This window comes from Scyliorhinus torazame, chromosome 4 (genome assembly GCF_047496885.1).
Source record: "Scyliorhinus torazame isolate Kashiwa2021f chromosome 4, sScyTor2.1, whole genome shotgun sequence".
Taxonomy (NCBI): Eukaryota; Metazoa; Chordata; class Chondrichthyes; order Carcharhiniformes; family Scyliorhinidae; genus Scyliorhinus; species Scyliorhinus torazame.
The window spans coordinates 107,670,943-107,695,680 of record NC_092710.1 but is presented as its reverse complement, the minus strand read 5'-3'; the positions used below and the strand labels follow the sequence as shown (position 1 = coordinate 107,695,680).

The following is a 24,738-nucleotide window of genomic DNA, read 5'->3' as shown; positions in this document are numbered from 1 at the left end:
AGATCAGACTCGAAGGGCCAAATGGCCTTCTCCTGTTTCTATTTTCTATGTGTTTTTCTGTGCAACAAGTGGTGAGCAATTCAACATGGATGAATAACTGACTTGACCCTGTCCTTATCAATCTGTCTGTCACTGATGAATCTGTCCACAATGGTATGGATTTGAGGTGATTATTGCAGAGTCCTTGTAGAGACCAATGATGGTTGTGTTGTGATTCACAGACTGACCACTCAGAGTCTCATTAGCATATAAGTGAATGTTAGAGTCAGGTGACCTCAGTTTGACTAGGAAGCTGGGAGAGAGACAGTGGTTTGTAAATGTTCATACTGTTATTCACCTGTTGTTTTGTATATAGTTGACCCATAGTTAATGTCAAGAAATCATTTATAGCTTGTAATATAAATCATACCATCCGCCAAGAACATTACATGGTACCAGGTCTGGATGGCATTAAACACTGAGAAAAAACAAGCCTGCCATGAGGCCCACATAGATTTGAAGATTTTGCAGACTGCCGGAATTAACAACATGGAGTCTTTGAAGCCACCAATGAGTCTCAAATTTCATGGTAATGTGGACAGCAACTGGTGTGTGTTTAAACAGCAATTTAACCTGTTTCTTACTGCAGTAAATTTAGGAGATCAACTAGATTCGCAGAAGATAGCTCCTAACAGTGGCACGGTCCATAGCAATTGCTGTGTTTAATACGTTTAAATTTGCAAATGATGAAGATAGTAAAAATTTTAACGAAGATTTGATGAACATTGCACCCACAGAAAGAGTAAAATTTATGAACGCTATGTGTTTAGATCACGTTCACAGAAGACAGAAGAGTCATAGGACATTTGATCACTGATTTAAAGTTAAAAGCTAAAACATGTGATGCGATGTGATTTTCCATGTTTTGGGACCAAATTGCGTTTCATGTGAATGAAAATAAGCTAAGGGAACGGTTGCTGAGGGAATCGGAGCTGTCCTTGGAACAAACAAGATTTGTCAGGCTCACGAGCTAGCAGCACAGCATTCTAAAATGTTTCTCAGTAATGGCGACATCTTCTTGGAGGAAAGCACTCCACCCTTTTTCCTAAAAGCCGGGAAACGTCCGAAAAAAGGCGGGAACGTTTCTGCAGCTCCTCACCAACAAACAAGTTAAAGATCAGGACGATGTATTTCTGTCTAAAAGATGTGGTCAAAGGCACAAATTAAGGCAGTGTCCAGCACTGGGTAAGTTTTGTTCCAGATGTAAAGGAAAAAAAATCATTTTGCTCAGAATTGTTACTCTAAGCTCAACCCCAGATCAGTCAGCACTGTGTTTGTTGGAGTAACAACAGTGAAGAATAATTTTTTGGAGACATCAAAAAAATCTCCAGCACTTAAGATAATGCAAGCTGATACTCCTTTTAAAATAAATGCAGTTGATGAGGACAAATGCCTGCTACCACTTGAAGTGAACTGTACAGCGGTCCAATTGAAGTTAGACACTGGTGCCAAAGTCAATTTAATCAGCATGACTGATTTAAAAAATCTAAACATTCAGCTGATTAGAAGAAATCACAAAATATCGCTGAGAGATTACAATGGTTCAACCATTAAATGTTACGGTGCTTGTGACCAGAGTGTGGTGGTGAAGAACATAATTTATTCTGTCCCATTCTGTATTGTATCAGAGGGCTTGGATTCATTATTAGGTGATTCGCCCGGCGGAGAATTAGGTCTAGTGCAGTTGGTATATAGCATCCACAAATGATTGGATCAACGCTCCAATGATTCTGAGAATATTATCAGCAAATTCAGCGATGTGTTCACCGGTTTTGGTGCACTACCATTCACCAATGAGATACAACTCAAAAAGGATGCAAAACCTGTGACACATGCACCAATAGGCACACCTGCATCTCTTCGGGATGGCCTCAAAAAGGAGCTAGACAGAATAACAAAATTAAAAGTAATCAGAAAGATAGAAGAACCTACCGATTCCATGGTATGTGTAAAGAAAAAGAATGGCGATATTCGCATCTGTATGGATCCCAAAGATCTTAACGAGACTATCAAAAGAAAACACTACCAAATACCCAAAGCGTGAGGAAATCACATCTGAGTTGGCGAGTGCACAATTCTTTACAAAACTTCACGCATCTCAAGGCATCTAAAGCTAGAGGAACAAAGTACAAAGTACTGCACTTTTAATATGCTATTTGGGATGGTATTGTTTTCTGAGAATGCCGTTTGGCATAATTTTGGCATCAGAAGCCATGGAGCACATAATTGAAGGCATCGAAGGTGTACGTGTGTACATAGATGATATCATTTGGGGCTCAACCATAGAAGAGCACAATACGAGGTTGCTTAAAGTTCTAACAAGGTCAGGAGAAATGGGCTGAAGCTCAACAAGCAAAAGTGCCAATTTGGAGTAACTGAAGTCACATTTATAGGTGACAAGCTCTCATTGCATGGCATTGAACCTGACAAGGACGAAATCCAAGCAATTCCCAACATGCCAAAACCACACAACAAGAAAATTATCTTAAGAGTGATGGGTATGATCAATTTTATAGGGAAATACATTCCAAACCTGTTAGCAAAAACAACACATCTATGTGATCTCCTGCACAAGACAACGGATTTCATTTGGACTGAGCAACATGAGCAAGAGTGGAAGAGGCTCAAGACTTCACTAACCACCATGCCAGTCCTCACATTTTTTGACCCATCAAAGCAGACGCACCCAAAGATGGTCTAGAAGCAGTTCTTCTGCAAATCAAGCATGATGATTGGAAACCAGTCGCGTATGCATCATGATCCATGACAACAACAGAGCAGAGGTATGCTCAAATCGAGAAAGAATGCCTCGGTTTATTGTAGGCTTGGAGAAATTCCATGGCTACGTGTATCAGCTTCCAGCTTTCACGGTTGAGACAGATCATCGTCCTTTGGATTTCATCATCAAGAAGAATCTCAATCAAATGTCTCCGCGCATTCAGAAGTTGATGATGAAGTTACAATGCTATGACTTCAATCTCATCCATACGCCAGGCAATTCTAAGCAGTTGCATTATCGAGAGCGCCGATACAAAATATTAGTAGTGCAATTGCTGAAGATGTAGATCTGCAGGTCAATCTTGTATCCACACTGCTACCAGTATCTACGTGAAACTACGTGAGATCTAAGAAGAGATCAGTAAGGATCAAACTCTTCACGAGGTGATGAGGAAAATCAACTCACACTGGCCCAGAGGTCAATGTATGGAGTTCTACAACATAAAATCTGAACTCAGTATCATTAATGGAGTGGTACTTCATTTGAACATTATAGTTATACCTCAATCTCTTTACAAGGATGTACTTAAGAGGGTACATGAAGGATATCTTGGGATTGAGAAGTGTAAACAGAGAGCTCGTGTCTCTGTTTACTGGCCAGGTATAAACCAGGATATTGACAGAATGGTCAGCTGTTGTCTTTCATGTATCCTCTTAAGTTTCCTTCAGGTGCTCAGATTTCCACCCACAAGTCCTGAAAGACATGCTTTTTAGGTGAATTGGATATTCGGAATTCTCTCTGTGTACCCGAACAGGTGCCGGAGTGTGGTGACTAGGGGATTTTCACACTAACTTCATTGCCATGTTAAACAATATGTAGACAGTCCAACTAGGGAAGGGGCGGTACTGGACCTGGTATTGGGGAATGAGCCCGGTCAGGTGGTAGATGTTTCAGTAGGGGAGCATTTCGGTAACAGTGACCACAATTCAGTAAGTTTTAAAGTACTGGTGGACAAGGATAAGAGTGGTCCGAGGATGAATGTGCTAAATTGGGGGAAGGCTAATTATAACAATATTAGGCGGGAACTGAAGAACATAGATTGGGGGCGGATGTTTGAGGGCAAATCAACATCTGACATGTGGGAGGCTTTCAAGTGTCAGTTGAAGGGAATACAGGACAGGCATGTTCCTGTGAGGAAGAAAGATAAATACGGCAATTTTCGGGAACCTTGGATGACGAGTGATATTGTAGGCCTCGTCAAAAAGAAAAAGGAGGCATTTGTCAGGGCTAAAAGGCTGGGAACAGACGAAGCCTGTGTGGCATATAAGGAAAGTAGGAAGGAACTTAAGCAAGGAGTCAGGAGGGCTAGAAGGGGTCATGAAAAGTCATTGGCAAATAGGGTTAAGGAAAATCCCAAGGCTTTTTACACATACATAAAAAGCAAGAGGGTAGCCAGGGAAAGGGTTGGCCCACTGAAGGATAGGCAAGGGAATCTATGTGTGGAGCCAGAGGAAATGGGCGAGGTACTAAATGAATACTTTGCATCAGTATTCACCAAAGAGAAGGAATTGGTAGATGTTGAGTCTGGAGAAGGGGGTGTAGATAGCCTGGGTCACATTGTGATCCAAAAAGACGAGGTGTTGGGTGTCTTAAAAAATATTAAGGTAGATAAGTCCCCAGGGCCTGATGGGATCTACCCCAGAATACTGAAGGAGGCTGGAGAGGAAATTGCTGAGGCCTTGACAGAAATCTTTGGATCCTCGCTGTCTTCAGGGGATGTCCCGGAGGACTGGAGAATAGCCAATGTTGTTCCTCTGTTTAAGAAGGGTAGCAAGGATAATCCCGGGAACTACAGGCCGGTGAGCCTTACTTCAGTGGTAGGGAAATTACTGGAGAGAATTCTTCGAGACAGGATCTACTCCCATTTGGAAGCAAATGGACGTATTAGTGAGAGGCAGCACGGTTTTGTGAAGGGGAGGTCGTGTCTCACTAACTTGATAGAGTTTTTCGAGGAGGTCACTAAGATGATTGATGCAGGTAGGGCAGTGGATGTTGTCTACATGGACTTCAGTAAGGCCTTTGACAAGGTCCCTCATGGTAGACTAGTACAAAAGGTGAAGTCACACGGGATCAGGGGTGAGCTGGCAAGGTGGATTCAGAACTGGCTAGGCCATAGAAGGCAGAGGGTAGCAATGGAGGGATGCTTTTCTAATTGGAGGGCTGTGACCAGTGGTGTTCCACAGGGATCAGTGCTGGGACCTTTGCTGTTTGTAGTATATATAAATGATTTGGAGGAAAATGTAACTGGTCTGATTAGTAAGTTTGCAGACGACACAAAGGTTGGTGGAATTGCGGATAGCGATGAGGACTGTCTGAGGATACAGCAGGATTTAGATTGTCTGGAGACTTGGGCGGAGAGATGGCAGATGGAGTTTAATCCGGACAAATGTGAGGTAATGCATTTTGGAAGGGCTAATGCAGGTAGGGAATATACAGTAAATGGTAGAACCCTCAAGAGTATTGAAAGTCAAAGAGATCTAGGAGTACAGGTCCACAGGTCATTGAAAGGGGCAACACAGGTGGAGAAGGTAGTCAAGAAGGCATACGGCATGCTTGCCTTCATTGGACGGGGCATTGAGTATAAGAATTGGCAAGTCATGTTGCAGCTGTATAGGACCTTAGTTAGGCCACACTTGGAGTATAGTGTTCAATTCTGGTCGCCACACTACCAGAAGGATGTGGAGGCTTTAGAGAGGGTGCAGAAGAGATTTACCAGAATGTTGCCTGGTATGGAGGGCATAAGCTATGAGGAGCGATTGAATAAACTCGGTTTGTTCTCTCTGGAACGAAGGAGGTTGAGGGGCGACCTGATAGAGGTCTACAAAATTATGAGGGGCATAGACAGAGTGGATAGTCAGAGGCTTTTCCCCAGGGTAGAGGGGTCAATTACTAGGGGGCATAGGTTTAAGGTGAGAGGGGCAAGGTTTAGAGTAGATGTACGAGGCAAGTTTTTTACGCAGAGGGTAGTGGGTGCCTGGAACTCGCTACCGGAGGAGGTAGTGGAAGCAGGGACGATAGGGACATTTAAGGGGCATCTTGACAAATATATGAATAGGATGGGAATAGAAGGATACGGACCCAGGAAGTGTAGAAGATTGTAGTTTAGTCGGGCAGTATGGTCGGCGCGGGCTTGGAGGGCCGAAGGGCCTGTTCCTGTGCTGTACATTTCTTTGTTCTTTGTTGTTTGTAATGTAAGCCCACTTGTGACAAAAATAAAGATTAAAAAAGATTAAAATGTAATTTTTTCCTAGACACGGTGGGGGGGATTCTCTGAGCCGAAATTGCGATCGGTGTGGGGGGCGGAGGGTGGGCATCGACACCGAAATCCGGTGACGCCGCTCCAGCGATTCACCAGGGAGTCCGCGAATCGCGCGCGTGGTCTATGTGGCGTGGGTAGGGGGCCATAGACAGAGGCCCTCGCGCCGATTCTCCAAGAGCAACTGGCTGAGTTCCCGATGGCGTGGGTCTCTCAAGGTCCCACCCGTCGGGAACTCGGTGTGGCGGCTGCGGATTCAGTCTGCGGCTGCCCTGAATCCCGCCCAGAATTCCTCAAGTTATCATGAGCGGCAAAGGTCTTTGTTTTAGCTATAAAGAGTGGCAATACTTCACAGTCACGTGTGATTTCAATCAGGTCAGGTTAAGTCCGTTTTACCCACAAGCCAATGGCAAAGCCGAAATAGGTGTACATATTGTCAAACAATTGTTGAAGAAGGCAATGAGCAGCCAATCTGATCCATATCTCACACTATTTAGTTACAGACCATCACCATTGTCACATGGTAGATCGCCAGCAGAGTTACTCCTGAATAGAAGGGTGCGTACCACACTTCCATACTTGGAAAAGAAGGATGAGAATGCAGTGGTACTGTAGGAAATGCAAAACATTAAAGCAAAACAAAAGCAGTTCTATGATAGAGTGTCTGGGATGTTACCACCTCGGAGTAGTGATGACATTGTCAGAGTAGAAGATTCAGGCAATTGGTCGAGAAAAGCCATTGTACTTGAAGAAGTAACACCTCTTTCCTACAATTGGTCGAGAAAAGCCATTGTACTTGAAGAAGTAACACCTCTTTCCTACAATGTACAGACAGAGGACGGGTTGGTTTTAAGAGGAGGTCGTCACGCACTCTCGAAAACCAGAGACTTTCACAACAAAGTGATGGATGATGAATATTAAAGAAAAAAATGAATACTGTTAGACTCACAGACTAATGATATCACATGTAAATGTACTGATGATAACATATTAATTTTTTTTAATAAATGTTTTTTATTGGATTTTTGAACAGAGTATATTTTGCCGTTATGTACACAGGATATGATATATATTATATGTAAGTAGGCATCCGTTTGTGCCAGCGAGGCACTTCCGGAGGGCAATCCCCGAATGGGTCTGGTGCCGGTGTTGCCCCTCGCTTATCCCGGTCGGATTTCGCCGCCGTTGTCTTCTCATGCACGCTGCCGCTTCAGCCGGCCCTCCCGTCCTCCACCCGTATTCTCCTTTTTCTCTGTTCCTGTGGATGTTAGGTTGGTTAACGTTTCCCAGTCTGCAGCTTTGGATGGTGCTGCTGACCGCCAGCCGAACAGGATGCTACGGCGGGCGATCAGGGAGGCAAAGGCAAGGGCGTCCGCCCTCCTCCCCAGGAATAGATCTGGCTGGTCTGAAACCCCGAAGACCGCCACTTTCGGGCTTGGCTCCACCCTCACGCCCACCACTTTGGACAGTGCCTCAAAGAAGGCAGTCCAGTACTCCACAAGTTTGGGGCAAGGCCAGAACATGTGGGCGTGGTTGGCCGGGGCTCCTTGGCACCGTTCACATCTATCCTCCACCCCCGGGAAGCACCTACTCATATGAGTTCTTGTTAAGTGGGCTCTATGTACCACTTTTAGTTGCGTCAGGCTGAGCCTTGTGCAGGTGGAGGTAGAGTTGACCCTATGCAGTGCTTCGCTCCAGAGTCCCCACCCTATCTCGATCCCCAGACCCTCCTTCCATTTCATTCTTGTTGCGTCCAGTACGGTCCCTTCAACCAGTTGGTTGTACATGTCACTACAGTTTCCTCGCTCTAATATGCTTGCGTCCAGTAACTCTTCCAGTAATGTCTGTCATGGCGGTTGTGGGTAAGTCCTTGTCTCCTTTCGTAGGAAGTTTCTGAGCTGCAGGTACCTTAGCTCATTCCCCCTGGCCAGCTGGAATTTCTCCGTCAGTTCGTCCAGTGTTGCCACCCTGCCGTTGGTGTATAGGTCCCTGACTGTCAGTGTCCCCTCGTCCTGTCTCCACCTTTTGAAGATGGCGTCGGTCAGTGCTGGTGTGACCCTATGGTTGTTACAGATGGGAGCTTTGTCCGACATTTTGGTCAGGCCAAATTGCTGCCGGTGCTGGTTCCAGGACTGCAGGGTGGCTATTACCACCGGGCAGCTGGAGTATTTTTTGGGTGGGGATGGGAGTGCCGCCATGGCGAGGGCCCGGAGGGAGGTCCTCTTGCAGGAAGCCTCTTCCGCACGCACCCACTCGGCTTCTGGCTCCTTGATCCATCCCCTTATTCGCTCGGCCGTCGCCGCCCAGTGGTAGAATTATAGGTTTGGGAGGGCAAGCCCTCCTCTTGATTTTGTTTTTTGTAAGACCTTCTTTGTGATCCTAGCATTCTTCCCCCCCCTTCCCCCCCCCACCCCATACGAACGCCATGATTAGTTTGTCTAGTGCTTTGAAAAAGGCCTTAGGGATGTAGCTTGGGATGGATCTGAATAGGAAGAGGTACCTGGGCAGCACGTTAATTTTGATCATCTGGACTCTCCCCGCGAGGGAGAGTGGGAGTGTGCTCCATCTTTGCAGATCCTTTTTTACTTCCTCTGTCAGACTGGTGAGGTTCCATTTGTGGATCCCTTTCCAGTCGTGGGCTATTTGGATCCCCAGGTAGCGGAATTTGAGTTGGGCTTGTTTAAACAGCAGTCCCGTTAGTGCTGCCCCACCTACTTGTGGGTGTAACCGGGAAGATCTCGCTTTTGCTCATGTTGAGTTTGTAGCCCGAGAAAGCGCCAAACTCTTTCAGGAGTGCGATGATTCCGTCCATGCTGTTTTGTGGGTCTGAGATGTAGATGTGCAGGTCATCTGCATAGAGTGAGACTGTGCTCTCTGCCGCCCCTTCGGATCCCCTCCAGCTTTTTGCCTCTCTGAGCGCAATTGCTAGTGGCTCGATCACTAGGGCGAACAGCAGCGGGGACGGTGGGAATCCTTGTCTGGTGCCCCGAAGTATCGGGAGTTGGTGTTGTTGGTCCATACGCTCGCCATGGGAGCGTTGAATAGGAGTTTTACCAAGGAGGTAAATCCTGTTCCAAGCCCAAACCGCTCCAGTACCTCGAGGAGGTATTTCCATTTGACTCTGTCGAAGGCCTTTTCTGCGTCTAGGGAGACGATCACCTCTGGTGTTCTCTCCCCGGAGGGGGTCATTATCACGTTCAGCAGGCGCCTGATGTTGGAGGTTGTCATCATTCATGGTGCTACCACTCCCACTCCGCCCTCTATTGCCCATCACCTAGCTCAGATTGCTGCTGCCCATACCAGGCAGTCCACAACCAGGCCTTTAAGGTCCAGAGATGTCCAAAGGTATTCTGAAAGGTCATCTTCAGTCTCATCCACTGGAGGGGAGCAGCCTTCCACCAGCCATGTTGCAGTCCTTGATTTAACTGCATTGGGGCACTCGGCCAAACAAAGGCACCAAAGGATTTCACAGTGGTGATTAGTCAAGTATTGTATAGAATTTTGGATATATTTTTGGATAAAGTTGGTATGAAATGGCTGTTCCATGGTGCTATATTTTTCAGGATTATGGTTAAGAGGATATGCTCAGGTTCTGTGAGAGGGCAATGTGAGGAAGTGTTGTACAATGGGGATAGAACATAGAATAAGGAACATATAGTGTAGAAGGAGGCCATTCGGCCCCTCGAGTCTGCACCGACCCATTTAAGCCCTCACTTCCACCCTATCCCCGTAACCCAATAACCCCTCCTGACCTTTTTGGTCACTAAGGGCAATTTATCATGGCCAATCCACCTAACCTGCCCGTCTTTGGACTGTGGGAGGAAACCGGAGCACCCGGAGGAAACCCACGCAGACATGGGGAGAACGTGCAGACTCCGCACAGTGACCCAGCGGGGAATCGAACCTGGGACCCTGGCGCTGTGAAGCCACAGTGCTAGCCACTTGTGCTACTGTACTGCCCATCTGATGTTTCATTCAGGGGAACTGGAATCTGATGATGTGCTCGGGTACAGCCTGTCTGGAGCAAGGGTCTTCTGGATGTTGCTTCCTTTCCTCCTCCTCTTCCTCCTCCTGAGATAGTTGTCGACCAGAAAAACTGCTCGAGAAGACAAAATGTCAGGATAGTGGGCCTACCACGGCCTACGTGGCTGAGATGCTGGGCAACTTAGTGGGGAGGGAAACTTTCACCAACCCACCAGAAATGGACAGAGCGCACCGGTCGCTGCGCCCGAAACCCAGGGCGGGGGAACACCCGAGGGCAGTTATAACCAAACTGCACCGGTACAAAGACAGGGAAACAATCCTGCGCTGGACCAGGCAAAACAGAACCTGAAGATGGGAAGGACACCAAGTTAAAGTGCAACATGTTGTTTCAAATCACTAGCTTTCGGAGCACTGCTCCTTCCTCAGGTGAATGAAGAGGTATGTTCCAGAAACATATATAGAGACAAAGTCAAAGATGCAAGACAAGTCCCGGTTGAGGTGGTACTCATGTGTGCGGAACTTGGCTATAAGTTTCTGTTCGGCACTTGGCTATAAGTTTCTGAAAAGAAATTTATAGCCAAGTTCCGCACACATGAGTACGGCCTCAACCGGGACCTTGGATTTATGTTGCATTACATTCACCCCCCCACCATCTGGCCTGGGCTTGCGAAAATCCTACCAACTGTCCTGGTTTGAGACAATTCATACCTCTTTAACCTGGGATTACCCCTCTCTCTGGATCTGTAAAGACTTAATTACCTGCAAATGCTCGCATTCAAAGCATTGTCTTGCATCTTTGACTTTGTCTATATATATGTTTCTGGAACATACCTCTTCATTCACCTGAGGAAGGAACAGTGCTCCGAAAGCTAGTGATTTGAAACAGACCTGTTGGACTTTAACCTGGTGTTGTAAGACTTCTTACTGTGCTCACCTCAGTCCAACGCCGGCATCTCCACATCATAACTTTCAATAAATAATTGGAAAACAGGATGAGGTATATCTTGACTTTGTACAGTAATGTAAAATGGGTGATGGTGAATTGGCGGCTTGTTTTATGCCTCTCCTGATTTTTACTTCCAGTGTTCAAGCTTCTATCATCAGACAATGTCAATATCTACTTTATGCATGCACACAATTATTCTTTACATTTGTTTTGTTGTTTAAGAGAAAATTAGTTCAAATGTAATACACTGATTCCTACCGGAACACCAGGCCTCCCTTGCTCGCCCTTGTATCCATGAAATCCACGCAACCCCTATAAGAGATAATCATGAATATTAGCAAAGAAAACAATTGCAAAGTGAATGTCAACTGTGCAATATTATTCACGAAAGAATAATTCTAACCTGAATGCCTTGGAGTCCTGGTATGCCTGGGCTTCCAGGCAATCCTCGAGTTCCCTGTAAAATATTATCAACACTTTTAACATAGTATTGAAAATTCAGCAGAATCTATATATTCCATTTTACTTAAATGCAATAAGCACAATATAGTTTAGACTTGAGACAGATTCAACGAGCTAGGAAAAAAGTACAACATTAGGTGACACACTGGAGTTTTGCACAATTCACTGTTGCTTCTGAGGCCCTCCCTGCTGGCCTGGGTGATGAAGCAGCCACATGCTGCCCCTGTGGAGTAGCTCCCTCTCTGCCACCCTCCAACATTACCTAGCTGCAAAAGCCAATTTAAAAAAGTTGGAGAGAGGAAAATCCTGAAGCTGTGCCAGTACAACTGCAACATTGGCAAATACCGGACAATATGGAAAATTGTCTAAGTCCTGTCCACAAAAAGAACAGGACTAATCCAATCCAGTCAATTACTGTCCCATCAGTCCAATCTCAATCAGCAGCAAAGCGATGGGAGGTGATGTCGACAGTGCTATTAAGTGGCACTTAATCAGCAATAATCTCAACGATACTCAGGTTGTTTTTTTAAATAGATTTAGTGTACAATTCATTTTCTTTTTCCAATTAAGGGGCAATTTAGTGTGGCCAATCCACCTAGCCTGCACATCTTTGGGTTCTGGGGGCGAAACCCACGCAAACACAGGGAGAATGTGCAAACTCCACACGGACAGTGACCCAGAGCCGGGATCGAACCTGGGACCTCGGCGCTGTGAGGCATCAGGGCTAACCCACTGCGCCACCGTGCTGTCCTCTCAGCTTGTTTTTTGCTGGGGTCACTCAGTTCTAAACCTTATTGCCACCTTGGTTCAAAGATGGGCATAAGATCTGAATTCCAGAGGTGAGGTGAGAGTGACTTACCTTGTCATCAAGATAGCATTTGACCAAGCGTGGCATCAAGAAACATGAGCAAAATTGGAGTCAATGGAAATTGGGGGGAAACTCACAACTGGTTGCAGTCATGCCTAGTACAAAGCAAGGTAGGTTTTAATTGTTGGAGGTCAATAATCTCAGCCCCATGGGACTACAACTCAAAAGTACTTAACTGGCTGTAAAGCAATTTTGGACATCATGAAAGGTAGGTTTTGTCTTTCATTTATTCAGCCTGCATGCAAAAGACAGAGTGATGGTAGCAATGGTGAAATTGAGGGCCAATGGAGTCTCTATGGATAATTAATCACAGAACAATCAGCTGATGTTATGAAAGTGGATACAAAGAGACAACAATACTTTAAAAAAAATTCAATTCTGTGGCTAATACAACATTCCCATTCTGACTCCTCTGGCATCAATCCACTATCATATAATTGTGTTGTACGCTGTGAATTAACAGCCTATCCATAGGCTCCGTATGATGTTTAATTATGTTTGTACTAAATAAATGTGTAAATGTTGGGCGGGATGATGCCGATATTGGGAAATGCGATTGGCTGATGCCGATATTGGGAAATGCGATTGGACGGCAAATTGGTTCCAACGCCGAAAACACAGCGGGCGCCGATTTGACATCAAATCGCGATTCTCCATTGCCTTGACAGCGGCGTCAATGCGGTCCGGAACACATGCACAATAAACACCTTTTGCATATCATTACTGGGCCCAACCCAGTATTCTTTGGGCCCCCCGCGATTCTCTGCGTCCGACGGGCCAAGTTCTTGATGGTATGGCTCACGGCTTTTAAAAATCATGAAACTGGCATCGTGGTTGATGAGGAAGAGAGAGGAGGTAGGACACAGACAGGTACGACTATGGGCTGGTGAGCCGGACACTGGCCTGGCTGGCTGGGGTTTCGGGGGGGAGGGGGGTGATGGGGAACGGACCGAGGGCTGGGAGGATCCCCCATGTCCAGTCACAGACCGCCAATGCCGCATCTAGCTGCGCACCTCACTGACCACGCACCTTGGCCCCTGGTTCTGCAAAGTGACACCGACCGTAAGGATGCCACCACCCCCTCCCATCCCCGAACCCCACCCTCTGCCATAAGCCACACCCCACAATGCCACCACCCAACGCGGCCCACTCAATGGGGGCGCTGGGCAGGCCGTGGAGTGTACCTCTGGCAAGGGCAGCGTCATCCGATGGTACACCTGACATCAGGGACGGGTGCAGAGATGGGGGTGGGTCATGCGGGGACAGAGCTCGCATGTAGCCCGTTAGACCTGGTTGGACATGGGGGTACGCACCATGCTGACATAGAACATAGAACATAGAACGATACAGCGCAGTACAGGCCCTTCGGCCCACGATGTTGCACCGACATGGGAAGTCAAAAAACAAATGTCATCTAACCTACACTATGCCATTATCATCCATATGCTTATCCAATAAACGTTTAAATGCCCTCAATGTTGGCGAGTTCACTACTGTTGCAGGTAGGGCATTCCACGGCCTCACCACTCTTTACGTAAAGAACCTACCTCTGACGTCTGTCCTATATCTATTACCCCTCAGTTTAAGGCTATGTCCCCTCGTGCTAGCCATTTCCATCCGCGGGAGAAGGCTCTCACTGTCCACCCTATCTAACCCCCTGATCATTTTGTATGCCTCTATTAAGTCTCCTCTTAACCTTCTTCTCTCTAACGAAAACAACCTCAAGTCCATCAGCCTTTCCTCATAAGATTTTCCCTCCATACCAGGCAACATCCTGGTAAATCTCCTCTGCACCCGCTCCAAAGCTTCCACGTCCTTCCTATAATGCGGTGACCAGAACTGTACGCAATACTCCAAATGCGGCCGTACCAGAGTTTTGTACAGCTGCAACATGACCTCCTGACTCCGGAACTCAATCCCTCTACCAATAAAGGCCAACACTCCATAGGCCTTCTTCATAACCCTATCAACCTGGGTGGCAACTTTCAGGGATCTATGTACATGGACACCTAGATCCCTCTGCTCATCCACACTTCCAAGAACTTTACCATTAGCCAAATATTCCGCATTCCTGTTATTCCTTCCAAAGTGAATCACCTCACTCTTCTCTACATTAAACTCCATTTGCCACCTCTCAGCCCAGCTCTGCAGCTTATCTATGTCCCTCTGTAACCTGCTACATCCTTCCGCACTGTTGACAACACCACCGACTTCAGTGTCGTCTGCAAATTTACTCACCCACCCTTCTGCGCCCTCCTCTAGGTCATTGATAAAAATGACAAACAGCAACGGCCCCAGAACAGATCCTTGAGGTACGCCACTGGTAACTGAACTCCATTTTGAACATTTCCCATCAACCACCACGCTCTGACTTCTTTCAGCTAGCCAATTTCTGATCCACATCTCTAAATCACCCTCAATCCCCAGCCTCCGTATTTTCTGCAATAGCCTACCGTGGGAACCTTATCAAACGCTTTACTGAAATCCATATACACCACATCAACTGCTCTACCCTCGTCTACCTGTTCAGTCACCTTCTCAAAGAACTCGATAAGGTTTGTGAGGCATGACCTACCCTTCACAAAGCCATGCTGACTATCCCTAATCATATTATTCCTATCTAGATGATTATAAATCTTGTCTCTTATAATCCCCTCCAAGACTTTACCCACAACAGACGTGAGGCTCACCGGTCTATAGTTGCCGGGGTTGTCTCTACTCCCCTTCTTGAACAAAGGGACCACATTTGCTATCCTCCAGTCCTCTGGCACTATTCCTGTAGCCAATGATGACATAAAAATCAAAGCCAAAGGCCCAGCAATCTCTTCCCTGGCTTCCCAGAGAATCCTAGGATAAATCCCATCAGGCCCCGGGGACTTATCTATTTTCAGCCTGTCCAGAATTGCCAACACCTCTTCCCTACGTCCCTCAATGCCATCTATTCTAATAGCCTGGGTCTCAGCATTCTCCTTCACAACATTCTCTTTTTCCTGAGTGAATACTGACGAAAAATATTCATTTAGTATCTCGCCTATCTCTTCAGACTCCACACACAACTTCCCATCCCTGTCCTTGACTGGTCCTACTCTTACCCTAGTCATTCTTTTATTCCTGACATACCTATAGAATGCTTTTGGGTTTTCCTTGATCCTACCTGCCAAATACTTCTCATGTCCCCTCCTTGCTCGTCTTAGCTCTCTCTTTAGATCCTTCCTCGCTACCTTGTAACTAGCAAGCGCCCCAACTGAAACTTCACACCTCATCTTCACATAGGCCTCCTTCTTCCTCTTTACAAGAGATTCCACTTCTTTGGCAAACCACGGTTCCCTCGCTCGACGCCTTCCTCCCTGCCTGACCGGTACGTACTTATCAAGAACACGCAGTAGCTGTTCCTTGAACAAGCTCCACATATCCAGTGTGCCCAACACTTGCAGCCTACTTCTCCAACCTATCCCCCCCCCCCCCCCCCCAAGTCATGTCTAATGGCATCATAATTGCCCTTCCCCCAGCTATAACTCTTGCCCTGAGGGGTATACTTATCCCTTTCCATCACTAATGTAAACGTCACCGAATTGTGGTCACTGTCCCCAAAGTGCTCACCTACCTCCAAATCTAACACCTGGCCTGGTTCATTACCCAAAACCAAATCCAATGTGGCCTCTCCTCTTGTTGGCCTGTCAACATATTGTGTCAGGAAACCCTCCTGCACACATTGTACAAAAAACGACCCATCTAATGTACTCGAACTATGGGCGAAATTCTCCCCCAACGGCGTGATGTCCGCCGACTGGCGCCATAAACGGCGCCAATCAGACGGGCATCGCGCCGGCCCAAAGGTGCAGAATGCTCCGCATCTTTGGGGGCCGAGCCCCAACATTGAGGGGCTAGGCCGGCGCCGGAGGGATTTCCGCCCCGCCAGCTGGCGGAAATGGCGTTTGTTGCCCTGCCAGCTGGCGGAAATGGCGTTTATTGCCCCGCCAGCTGGCGCGGAAATGCGGCGCATGCGCGGGAGCGTCAGCGGCCGCCGACAGTTTCCCGCGCATGCGCAGTGGGGAGAGTCACTTCCTCCTCCGCCATGGTGGAGACCGTGGCGGAGGCGGAAGGGAAAGAGTGCCCCCACGGCACAGGCCCGCCCGCGGATCGGTGGGCCCTGATCACGGGCCAGGCCACCGTGGGGGCACCCCCGGGGTCAGATCGCCCCGCGCCCCCCCCCCCCCCCACAGGACCCCGGAGCCCGCCCATGCCGCCTGGTCCCGCCGGTAAATACCAGCTTTGATTTACGCCGGCGGGACAGGCAATTTCTGGGCGTGACTTCGGCCCATCCGGGCCGGAGAATTGAGCGGGGGGTTCCGCCAACCGGCACGGCCCGATTCCCGCCCCTGCCCAATCTCCGGTACCGGAGACTTCGGCAGGGGCGGGGCGGGATTCACGGCGGCCAACGGCCATTCTCCGACCCGGCGGGGGGTCGGAGAATGACGCCCCATATCTTTTCCAGTCAATATTTGGAAAGTTAAAGTCTCCCATAATAACTACCCTGTTACTTTCGCTCTTATCCAGAATCATCTTCGCCATCCTTTCCTCTACATCCCTAGAACTATTTGGAGGCCTATAGAAAACTCCCATCAGGGTGACCTCTCCTTTCCTGTTTCTAACCTCAGCCCATACTACCTCGGAAGAAGAGTCCCCATCTAGCATCCTCTCCGCCACCGTAATACTGTTCTTGACGAGCAGCGCCACACCTCCCCCTCTTTTGCCTCCTTCTCTGAGCTTACTAAAACACCTAAACCCCGGAACCTGCAACAACCATTCCTGTCCCTGCTCTATCCATGGGCGTCATTCTCCGACCCCCCGCCGGGTCGGAGAATCGCCGGGGGCTGGCGTGAATCCCGCCCCCACCGGTTGCCGAAGTCTCCGGCACCTGATATTCGGCTGGGGCGGGAATCAGGCCGCGCCGGTTGGCGGGCCCCCCCCGCTGGATTCTCCGGCCCGGATGGGCCGAAGTCCCGCCAATAAATTGCCTGTCCCGCCGGCGTGGATTAAACCACCTTTTGAACGGCGGGACAAGGCGGCATGGGCGGGCTCCGGGGTCCTGGGGGGGGGCGCGGGGCGATCTGGCCCCGGGGGGTGCCCCTACGGTGGCCTGGCCCGCGATCGGGGCCCACCGATCCGCTGGCGGGCCTGTGCCGTGGGGGCACTCTTTCCCCCGGTGGAGACCGTGGCGGAGGCGGAAGAGACTCCCTCCACTGCGCATGCGTGGGAAACTGTCAGCGGCCGCTGACGCTCCCGCGCATGCGCCGCCCGGGTATGTAATTTCCGCGCCAGCTGGCGGGGCAACAAAGGCCGTTTCCGCCAGCTGGCGGAGCGGAAATTCCTCCGGCGCCCCTCAATGTTGGGGCTCGGCCCCCAAAGATGCGGAGCATTCCGCACCTTTGGGACGGCGCGATGCCCGTCTGATTGGCGCCGCTTTGGGCGCCAGTTGGCGGACATCGCGCCGTTTCGGGAGAATTTCGCCCCATGTCTCCGAAATGGCCACAACATCGAAGTCCCAGGTACCAACCCATGCTGCCAGTTCCCCTACTTTATTTCGTATACTCCTGGCATTAAAGTAGACACACTTCAAACCACCTACCTGAACACTGGCCCCCTCCTGCGAAGTCAAATCTGTGCTCCTGACCTCTATACTCTCAATCTCTCGTACCCTAAAACTACAATCCAGGTTCCCATGCCCCTGCTGCATTAGTTTAAACCCCCCCAAAGAGCACTAACAAATCTCCCCCACAGGATATTTGTGTCCCTCAGGTTCAGATGTAGACCATCCTGTCTGTAGAGGTCCCACCTTCCCCAGAAAGAGCCCCAGTTATCCAGAAATCTGAATCCCTCCCGCCTGCACCATCCCTGCAGCCACGTGTTTAATTGCTCTCTCTCCCTATTCCTCATCTCATTATCACGTGGCACGGGCAACAACCCAGAGATAACAACTCTGTTTGTTCTCGTTCTGAGCTTCCATCCTAGCTCCCTGAAAGCCTGCCTGACATCCTTGTCCCCTTTCCTACCTATGTCGTTAGTGCCAATGTGGACCACGACTTGGGGCTGCTCCCCCTCCCCCTTAAGGACCCGGAAAACACGATCCGAGACATCACGTACCCTTGCACCTGGGAGGCAACATACCGAACGTGAGTCTCTCTCGCTCCCACAAAATCTCCTATCTGTGCCCCTGACTATCGAGTCCCCAATTACTAATGCTCTGTTCCTCTCCCCCCTTCCCTTCTGAGCAACAGGGACAGACTCCGTGCCAGAGGCCCGTACCCCATGGCTTACCCCTGGTAAGTCCCCCCCCCCACAAGTATCCAAAGCGGTATACTTGTTACTCAGGGGAAATGTTGGTCTTTCACCCCATGCAGACAACGTATATTGAAATTCAACCAGCAATGGTGGTCTTCTTGCTAGTCGCCACAGACCTGGCAGGTGCCCTGTGTCTGTTTGAGCAGGCACTGCACGAGGAGGAGGAGGAAGCTGCAGCATTGGAATGTGCAGCAGCGGAGGGTGCCTCAGAGGCTCCCTTATGTTCAGTCACCATGTTCAATAGAGCTCCTATGATTGACCAGCAGCTCTTCGAGGCAGGACATTTTCCCAAGTGTGAGTAAAAGTCGTGGGCTGAGCCATTTAGCAGTCTAATGATCATTACATTGCTGCAAGGTGACATGGCCAAGAGGAAACAGGCTCACCCTGACATTTTATCCTTGGGGCATGGCCACCGCGTCTTGTGTAAAATTCCAGGCAATGACGCAGTCCATAACCTCATGCAGCAAACCTGGACAACATTCAGTTTAGGTTGATAAGTTGCAAGCAACATTCGCATCACACAAGTATCAGGCACCATATTTAAACGGCACATGGACAACCATTTACTAATTCAGGCCAGGAACAGTGAACAGAAATGTCTAAAAGAAGAAAGCAACTTTCAGTCTTAGAGGTGATTAAGAAGCCTTCATCAGCTGGGGCATTGAGTACAGGAGTTGGGAAATTATGTTGCAGCTGTATAAAACCTTGGTTAGGTCACATTTGGAGTATTGTGTGCAGATCTGGGGCGTCATTCTCCGCCGGCAGGAGTCTCCGTTTTGCCGGCGCCCGGGGGTTTCCTGACGGCGTGGGGCTGCCCCACAATGGGAAACCCCATTGACCGGCTGGTGTTACGGAGACTCCCGCCGGCCGGTCGGGGCAGAAATGTGGCGGGGCGGGTAGGAGAATTTCGCCCCTGGTCACCACATTATCAGAAGGACATGGAAGCTTTGGAGTGCAAAGAAGGTTCACCAGGATGATGCCTGGTCTGGAGGGTGTTGGCTATGAATAGAGGTTGAATAAACTAGGATTGTTTTCACTAGAAAGACGGAGATTGAGGGGAGACCTGAGAGGCATTGTCAGGGTGCATAGTCAGAGGCTTTTTCTAACGGTGGAAGTGTCAATTACAAGGGGCACAGGTTCAAGGTGAACATAGAACATAGAACATAGAAAATACAGCACAGAACAGGCCCTTCGGCCCACGATGTTGTGCCGAACCTTTGTCCTAGATTAATCATAGATTATCATTGAATTTACAGTGCAGAAGGAGGCCATTCGGCCCTTTGAGTCTGCACCGGCTCTTGGAAAGAGCACCATACCCAAACTCAACACCTCCACCCAACACCAAGGGCAATTTGGACATTAAGGGCAATTTATCATTGGCCAATTCACCTAACCCGCACATCTTTGGACTGTGGGAGGAAACCGGAGCACCCGGAGGAAACCCACGCAGACACGGAGAGGACGTGCAGACTCCGCACAGACAATAGAGGAGGAAAGTTTAAGGGAGCTGTGCAGGGTACGTTTTTCATGCAGAGAGTGTTGGGTGCCTGGAACGCGCTGCCAGAGGATGTGGTGGAAGCAGGCCCATTAGCAACATTTAATAGGCACATGAATAGGGAGGAAATAGAGGGATATTGACTGAGTAAGGGCAGAAGATTATGTTTTTAGTTCGGGCATCATGATCGGCACAGGCTTGGAGGGCCAATGGGCCTGTTCCTGTGCTGTACTTTTCTTTGTTCTTTGACAGACCTTTTATGACTTAGCAGAGAAAGAGGGAGACAGAAATGGCCTTCTGTGCTGTACTACCTCGAGGACTGTGATGTTCTCAATGTGATGCAAAGTCAACTCTCTAAGGCTTCTGCAGTGTCCATGCAGGAAAAATGCTAACTTGTCTGGTGTCCAAAATGAGTGCTTAAGGTCGTGCCCTAATGTAAAGGTCACCTGGGACTGAAACTAAGGCTTCTGACGTTTGCAGGGTCCCAAGCAGTTGGACCTCAGCAAACCATAGTCCAAGTGAAGTACTCTCAGTGAGCACTGCAAACTAATCTCAAAACATAACGAAATGATCAAGATGTTAATGATTCTGATTTTGATGTCCAAATGGCGATTGGCTGGCATTAGCAAGATAATGCCTTATCAATCCGTTTTCAGGAGCACTAGCGAAGGGACATATGGTACTCTCATGCTGCTGCTCCCTGATGAGCCATCTGATTAATAATAATCTTTATTAGTGTCACAAGCAGGCTTACATTATCACTGCAATGAAGTTACTGTGGAAATGCCCTAGTCGCCACATTCCACCGCCTGTTCGGGTACACTGAGGGAGAATTCAGATTGTCCAATTCACCTAACAGCACGTCTTTCGGGTTATGTCTGAAAACATTATGTGTGGTTAGTCCGCCTTATTAAGCAGGGTGACAGGGGATATCCCTGGGTAACTTTGAGTTCCAGCCATTTATAAGCCTTCTCAGCCTTGCCCCTCGCCTGAGGTGGTGATCCTCAGGTTAAACCACCACCAGTCAGCTCTCGCCCTCAAAGGTAAAGCAGCCTATGGTCATCTGGGACTATGGTGACTTTACCTTTATCTAAGCTGACGTGTACACTAACCTGTTGAGGGCATGAGTTAAAGAATTAGTGTGGGATTTTCCAGTCCCCCAGCTGCATGTTTTTCGCTAGTGCCATTCGCTGGCGGCGGGATTCTTTACCCCTCCCGCTTGTCAATGGGATTTTCCATTGAAGCCACTGCATGCCGCCGGGAAACACAAAGCGGGGATGCTTTGGCGACGGGCCCAAAGAATCCCAATGGCTGGAAAATTCCAGCCCTATTCTGTGTAAAGTTGCCGACGGTTGTGGGAGAAGAGAGTGCTGCTCAGGTTCCACAGCAGCCATAGGTTTCCAAAACTACTCATTTAACCATAGTTTAAGGCCTTCCAAGGATGTGTTGCTCTGTTTCGATCCCAACATCGTCGCCAATACTGTGGGTATTTCTATTTATCTTAGTGAACCACAAGCCTTCCCTTATATCGATCAAATGACCACACAACCAGTTAGTTAGTTCAAAAGATGGTTTATTTACATACACTAGAGTTATCTCAACATGCAAACACAATATCTACTACGAGTTAAACTACACCTATCAGCTACAATAACCTATACTTAACTTCAGGGCGACCGGCGCTGTGCAAATGGATACGGCCTTTATCTGGATTTCACTTGGCGGGTTCGAAGAACGTGGCTCTGTCTCTGCTGGGCTCATATGTCAGGTAGCGATCATTTGACTTGTACTTGGCTGGCTGTTACTGCTGCAATTGGGCTGGCACATGCCGGATCCAAAAGAGACAGAACACATGGCTGTGCTCTCTTTTATCCCTCTGGGCTTTCACGCTCTTTGGAGCGGTCCTTAACCTTGGACCCAATAGTTTGACAGGGCTCTGATCACTCTCTTCGATTTCGGCCAATAAAGGGGAGGGTGCCTTTGTAGCTGGGCGGGGCCTTAGCGGTTTTGACCTTTGGCAGTTGTGCTTTCTGAGTAAGGGGAGTGGCGCCGATCTGTCTGTGGCTGTACCGGTTGCTTGATTGGAGTTCTATTGTCCTGGGAAAATGGGCCATTAAAATGTAAACGAGCGGGGGTTTCGGTCGGGTCTGGTTACCTGTGTTTTAGATACACATAGGCTGTGTATCTGTCTGAGTCCTGGGTTGGCCATAATTCCCATGGTCCTTTGCAGATGGCCATCTTAGATGGCAGCAGATGAACCCACCATCAGGACAGACAGTGAGTACTTATATTTCCCCAATCCTTAACAATGCTTGCAACTTAAGACAAGCAATCTCTCTGTAGAAAAAAGATGTTGGGGCCTTCCAGCCAACTAAGGCAAGAGAATCAAACAATTGCAAGAATGTTTTGGCACATTATTAATCATGGAATCTTGTATGTAGCTGCCAATTGTCCCAGGCATATCGTACATTGCTATGGCCTTTTCATGTGGCTCAATGGCATCATGGCCCTCGTCAACTCCATTCCATTCAACGTCCTCCTTTTCGGAGGAGACTTCTTGTTCAGGCAAGACATCTATCTCCCTTACAGTGCTATGTTTTGCAGGGTGCAGCAAACAACAATAATCCTGGGCATACTCTGTGATGAGAATTGCAGAGCCCGACCTGAGCAGTCCAAACATCAGAAACACATCACTGTCTTCTCTATCAAGGACCTAATGGTAGAATGTGCAGCATATTATGTCTCTTCAACACTATATGGGTGGCGAATGGTGTCATGAGCCACATCTTCTGGGAGTATCCATTGTCTCCAAGGAGTCAACCCTGGACACATCGAGGTCCTTCAAAGATCTATGGCACCTGAGAGTATGTCAAGATGTGGGAGTTGTGAGAATTCCCTAGATACCTACCACAACCATGCAGGATTTGCATTCTTAGCTGGATGTTCAGTCAATTAAATCTTGGGTTGGATTCTCTGCCGCCCACCGCCAGTAGCAGTGGTCCTGATGTGGCGGCGAATCCAGCATCTGGCAAAGAACAGTGCGTTATAACCCGCAATGGGACTCATCAGTCAGTGAATCTGGCTATTTTACTGCCCCACATCAGCTGATGCCATATAAAAATAGTATTAGGAGCAACAGTAGGCCATTTGGCCCCTCGAGACTGCTCCACCATTCAATAAGATCATGGCTGCTCTGATTGTGGCCTCAATGCCACTTTCCTACCTACTCCATACCCTTTAACTCTCTTGTGAGTCAAGAATGTGCCTAACTCAGTCATAAAAATATCCATAGCCCTTACCTCTGCTGCTCTCTGGGAAGAGTTCCAGAGACTAACGAACATTTGAGAGAAAAAAAATCTCTTCATCTTAAAAGGGAAGCTCCTTATTTATAAACTGTGTACCTTAGTTCTAGTCTCGCCGACAAGGGAGTCGCCTCAGCATCTTATATGTTTCAATAAGATCACCTCTCATTTTTCTAAACTCTATTGGATATAGGTCCAACTTTTCCTCATAAGGTAACCCCCCAACCCAGGAATCCATCATGTGAACCTTCTCTGAACTGCTTCTAATGAAATTATGTCCTTTCTTAAATAAGGAAACCAAAACTGTACACAGCACTCTAGATGTGGTCTCATCAATGCCTTGTACAATGTAGAAAAACATCTAAACTTTTATATTACATTCCTCTTGCAATAAATGACAATATTCCATGTGGCTTCCTAATCGCTAATCCCCTTACCTGCATACTAATTTGTTGTGATTCATGTACCTGGGCACCCAGATCCCTCTGTACCCCAGCATTCTGCACTCTTTCTCCATTCAAAAAATATGCTGTTTTTCTTTTCTTCCTGCCAAAGTGGACAAGTTCACATTTGTTCCAAATTTCACCCAATCACTTAGCCTATCTATGTCTTTTATGATGCATGTTACTGTTGTGTTATGTACTCTGGGATAACACAGGCTGCAACTCGATGCAGCTTTGACCAAAAGATACTCCAGACTTTGAAGTCAGTTCAATATGATTTATTGAACCATTAGCACAGTTCTCTATGAGTTTGACTCTCCTGCTAATCTTGCTATAGTAAATCAGTCTAACTAACCAGTCTGTCCTAAGCCACATGGTGGGTGTGATGCTTCTGATCTGACCCTGTCCTACCCTCTAAGTGTCACCTGTGGAAAGAGACAGAGCATGTGTGTCCTGTCCTTGTATATGGATTGTGTAATGCCCCCTTGTGGCAGTGTCACCTCTGGGTGTCTTGACTGCCCATTGGTCGTGTCCTATTCTATGTGTTCATTAGCTGTATGCCTGCATGTCATGACGTCTCTGGTGCTCCCTCTAGTGTTTACTTAGTCATAGTGTATTTACATTAACCCCTTGTGTATTTACAGTGATGCATATCACCACAGTTACATTGTTCTGTGATAGCACATCTACAAAGGCCTTAAAGCATAGCAGGATTGAGGTCCAGCTGTTAAGATGTCAAAGGCTCTCTTTGGCCTCCACACACTGCACCTGCCCTCCCATTAAAATCCAGTCCATGATGACAATGGAATGGAATCTGATGGT

General features: G+C 48.0%; 1 protein-coding gene across 1 annotated transcript in view; it reads right to left on the bottom strand.

Annotated features, from left to right (window-relative positions):
- The window catches only part of col21a1 (collagen, type XXI, alpha 1), a 485,509-nt gene that overhangs the window by 200,241 nt on the left and 260,530 nt on the right, over window positions 1–24,738 (bottom strand). Inside the window, exons 13-14 of the mRNA XM_072498439.1 lie at window positions 11,408–11,461; window positions 11,263–11,316 (exon numbers count right to left, since the gene is read on the bottom strand). Of these exons, the coding sequence (XP_072354540.1) occupies window positions 11,263–11,316; window positions 11,408–11,461 (108 nt within the window). The remainder of the gene's footprint in view (window positions 1–11,262; window positions 11,317–11,407; window positions 11,462–24,738) is intronic.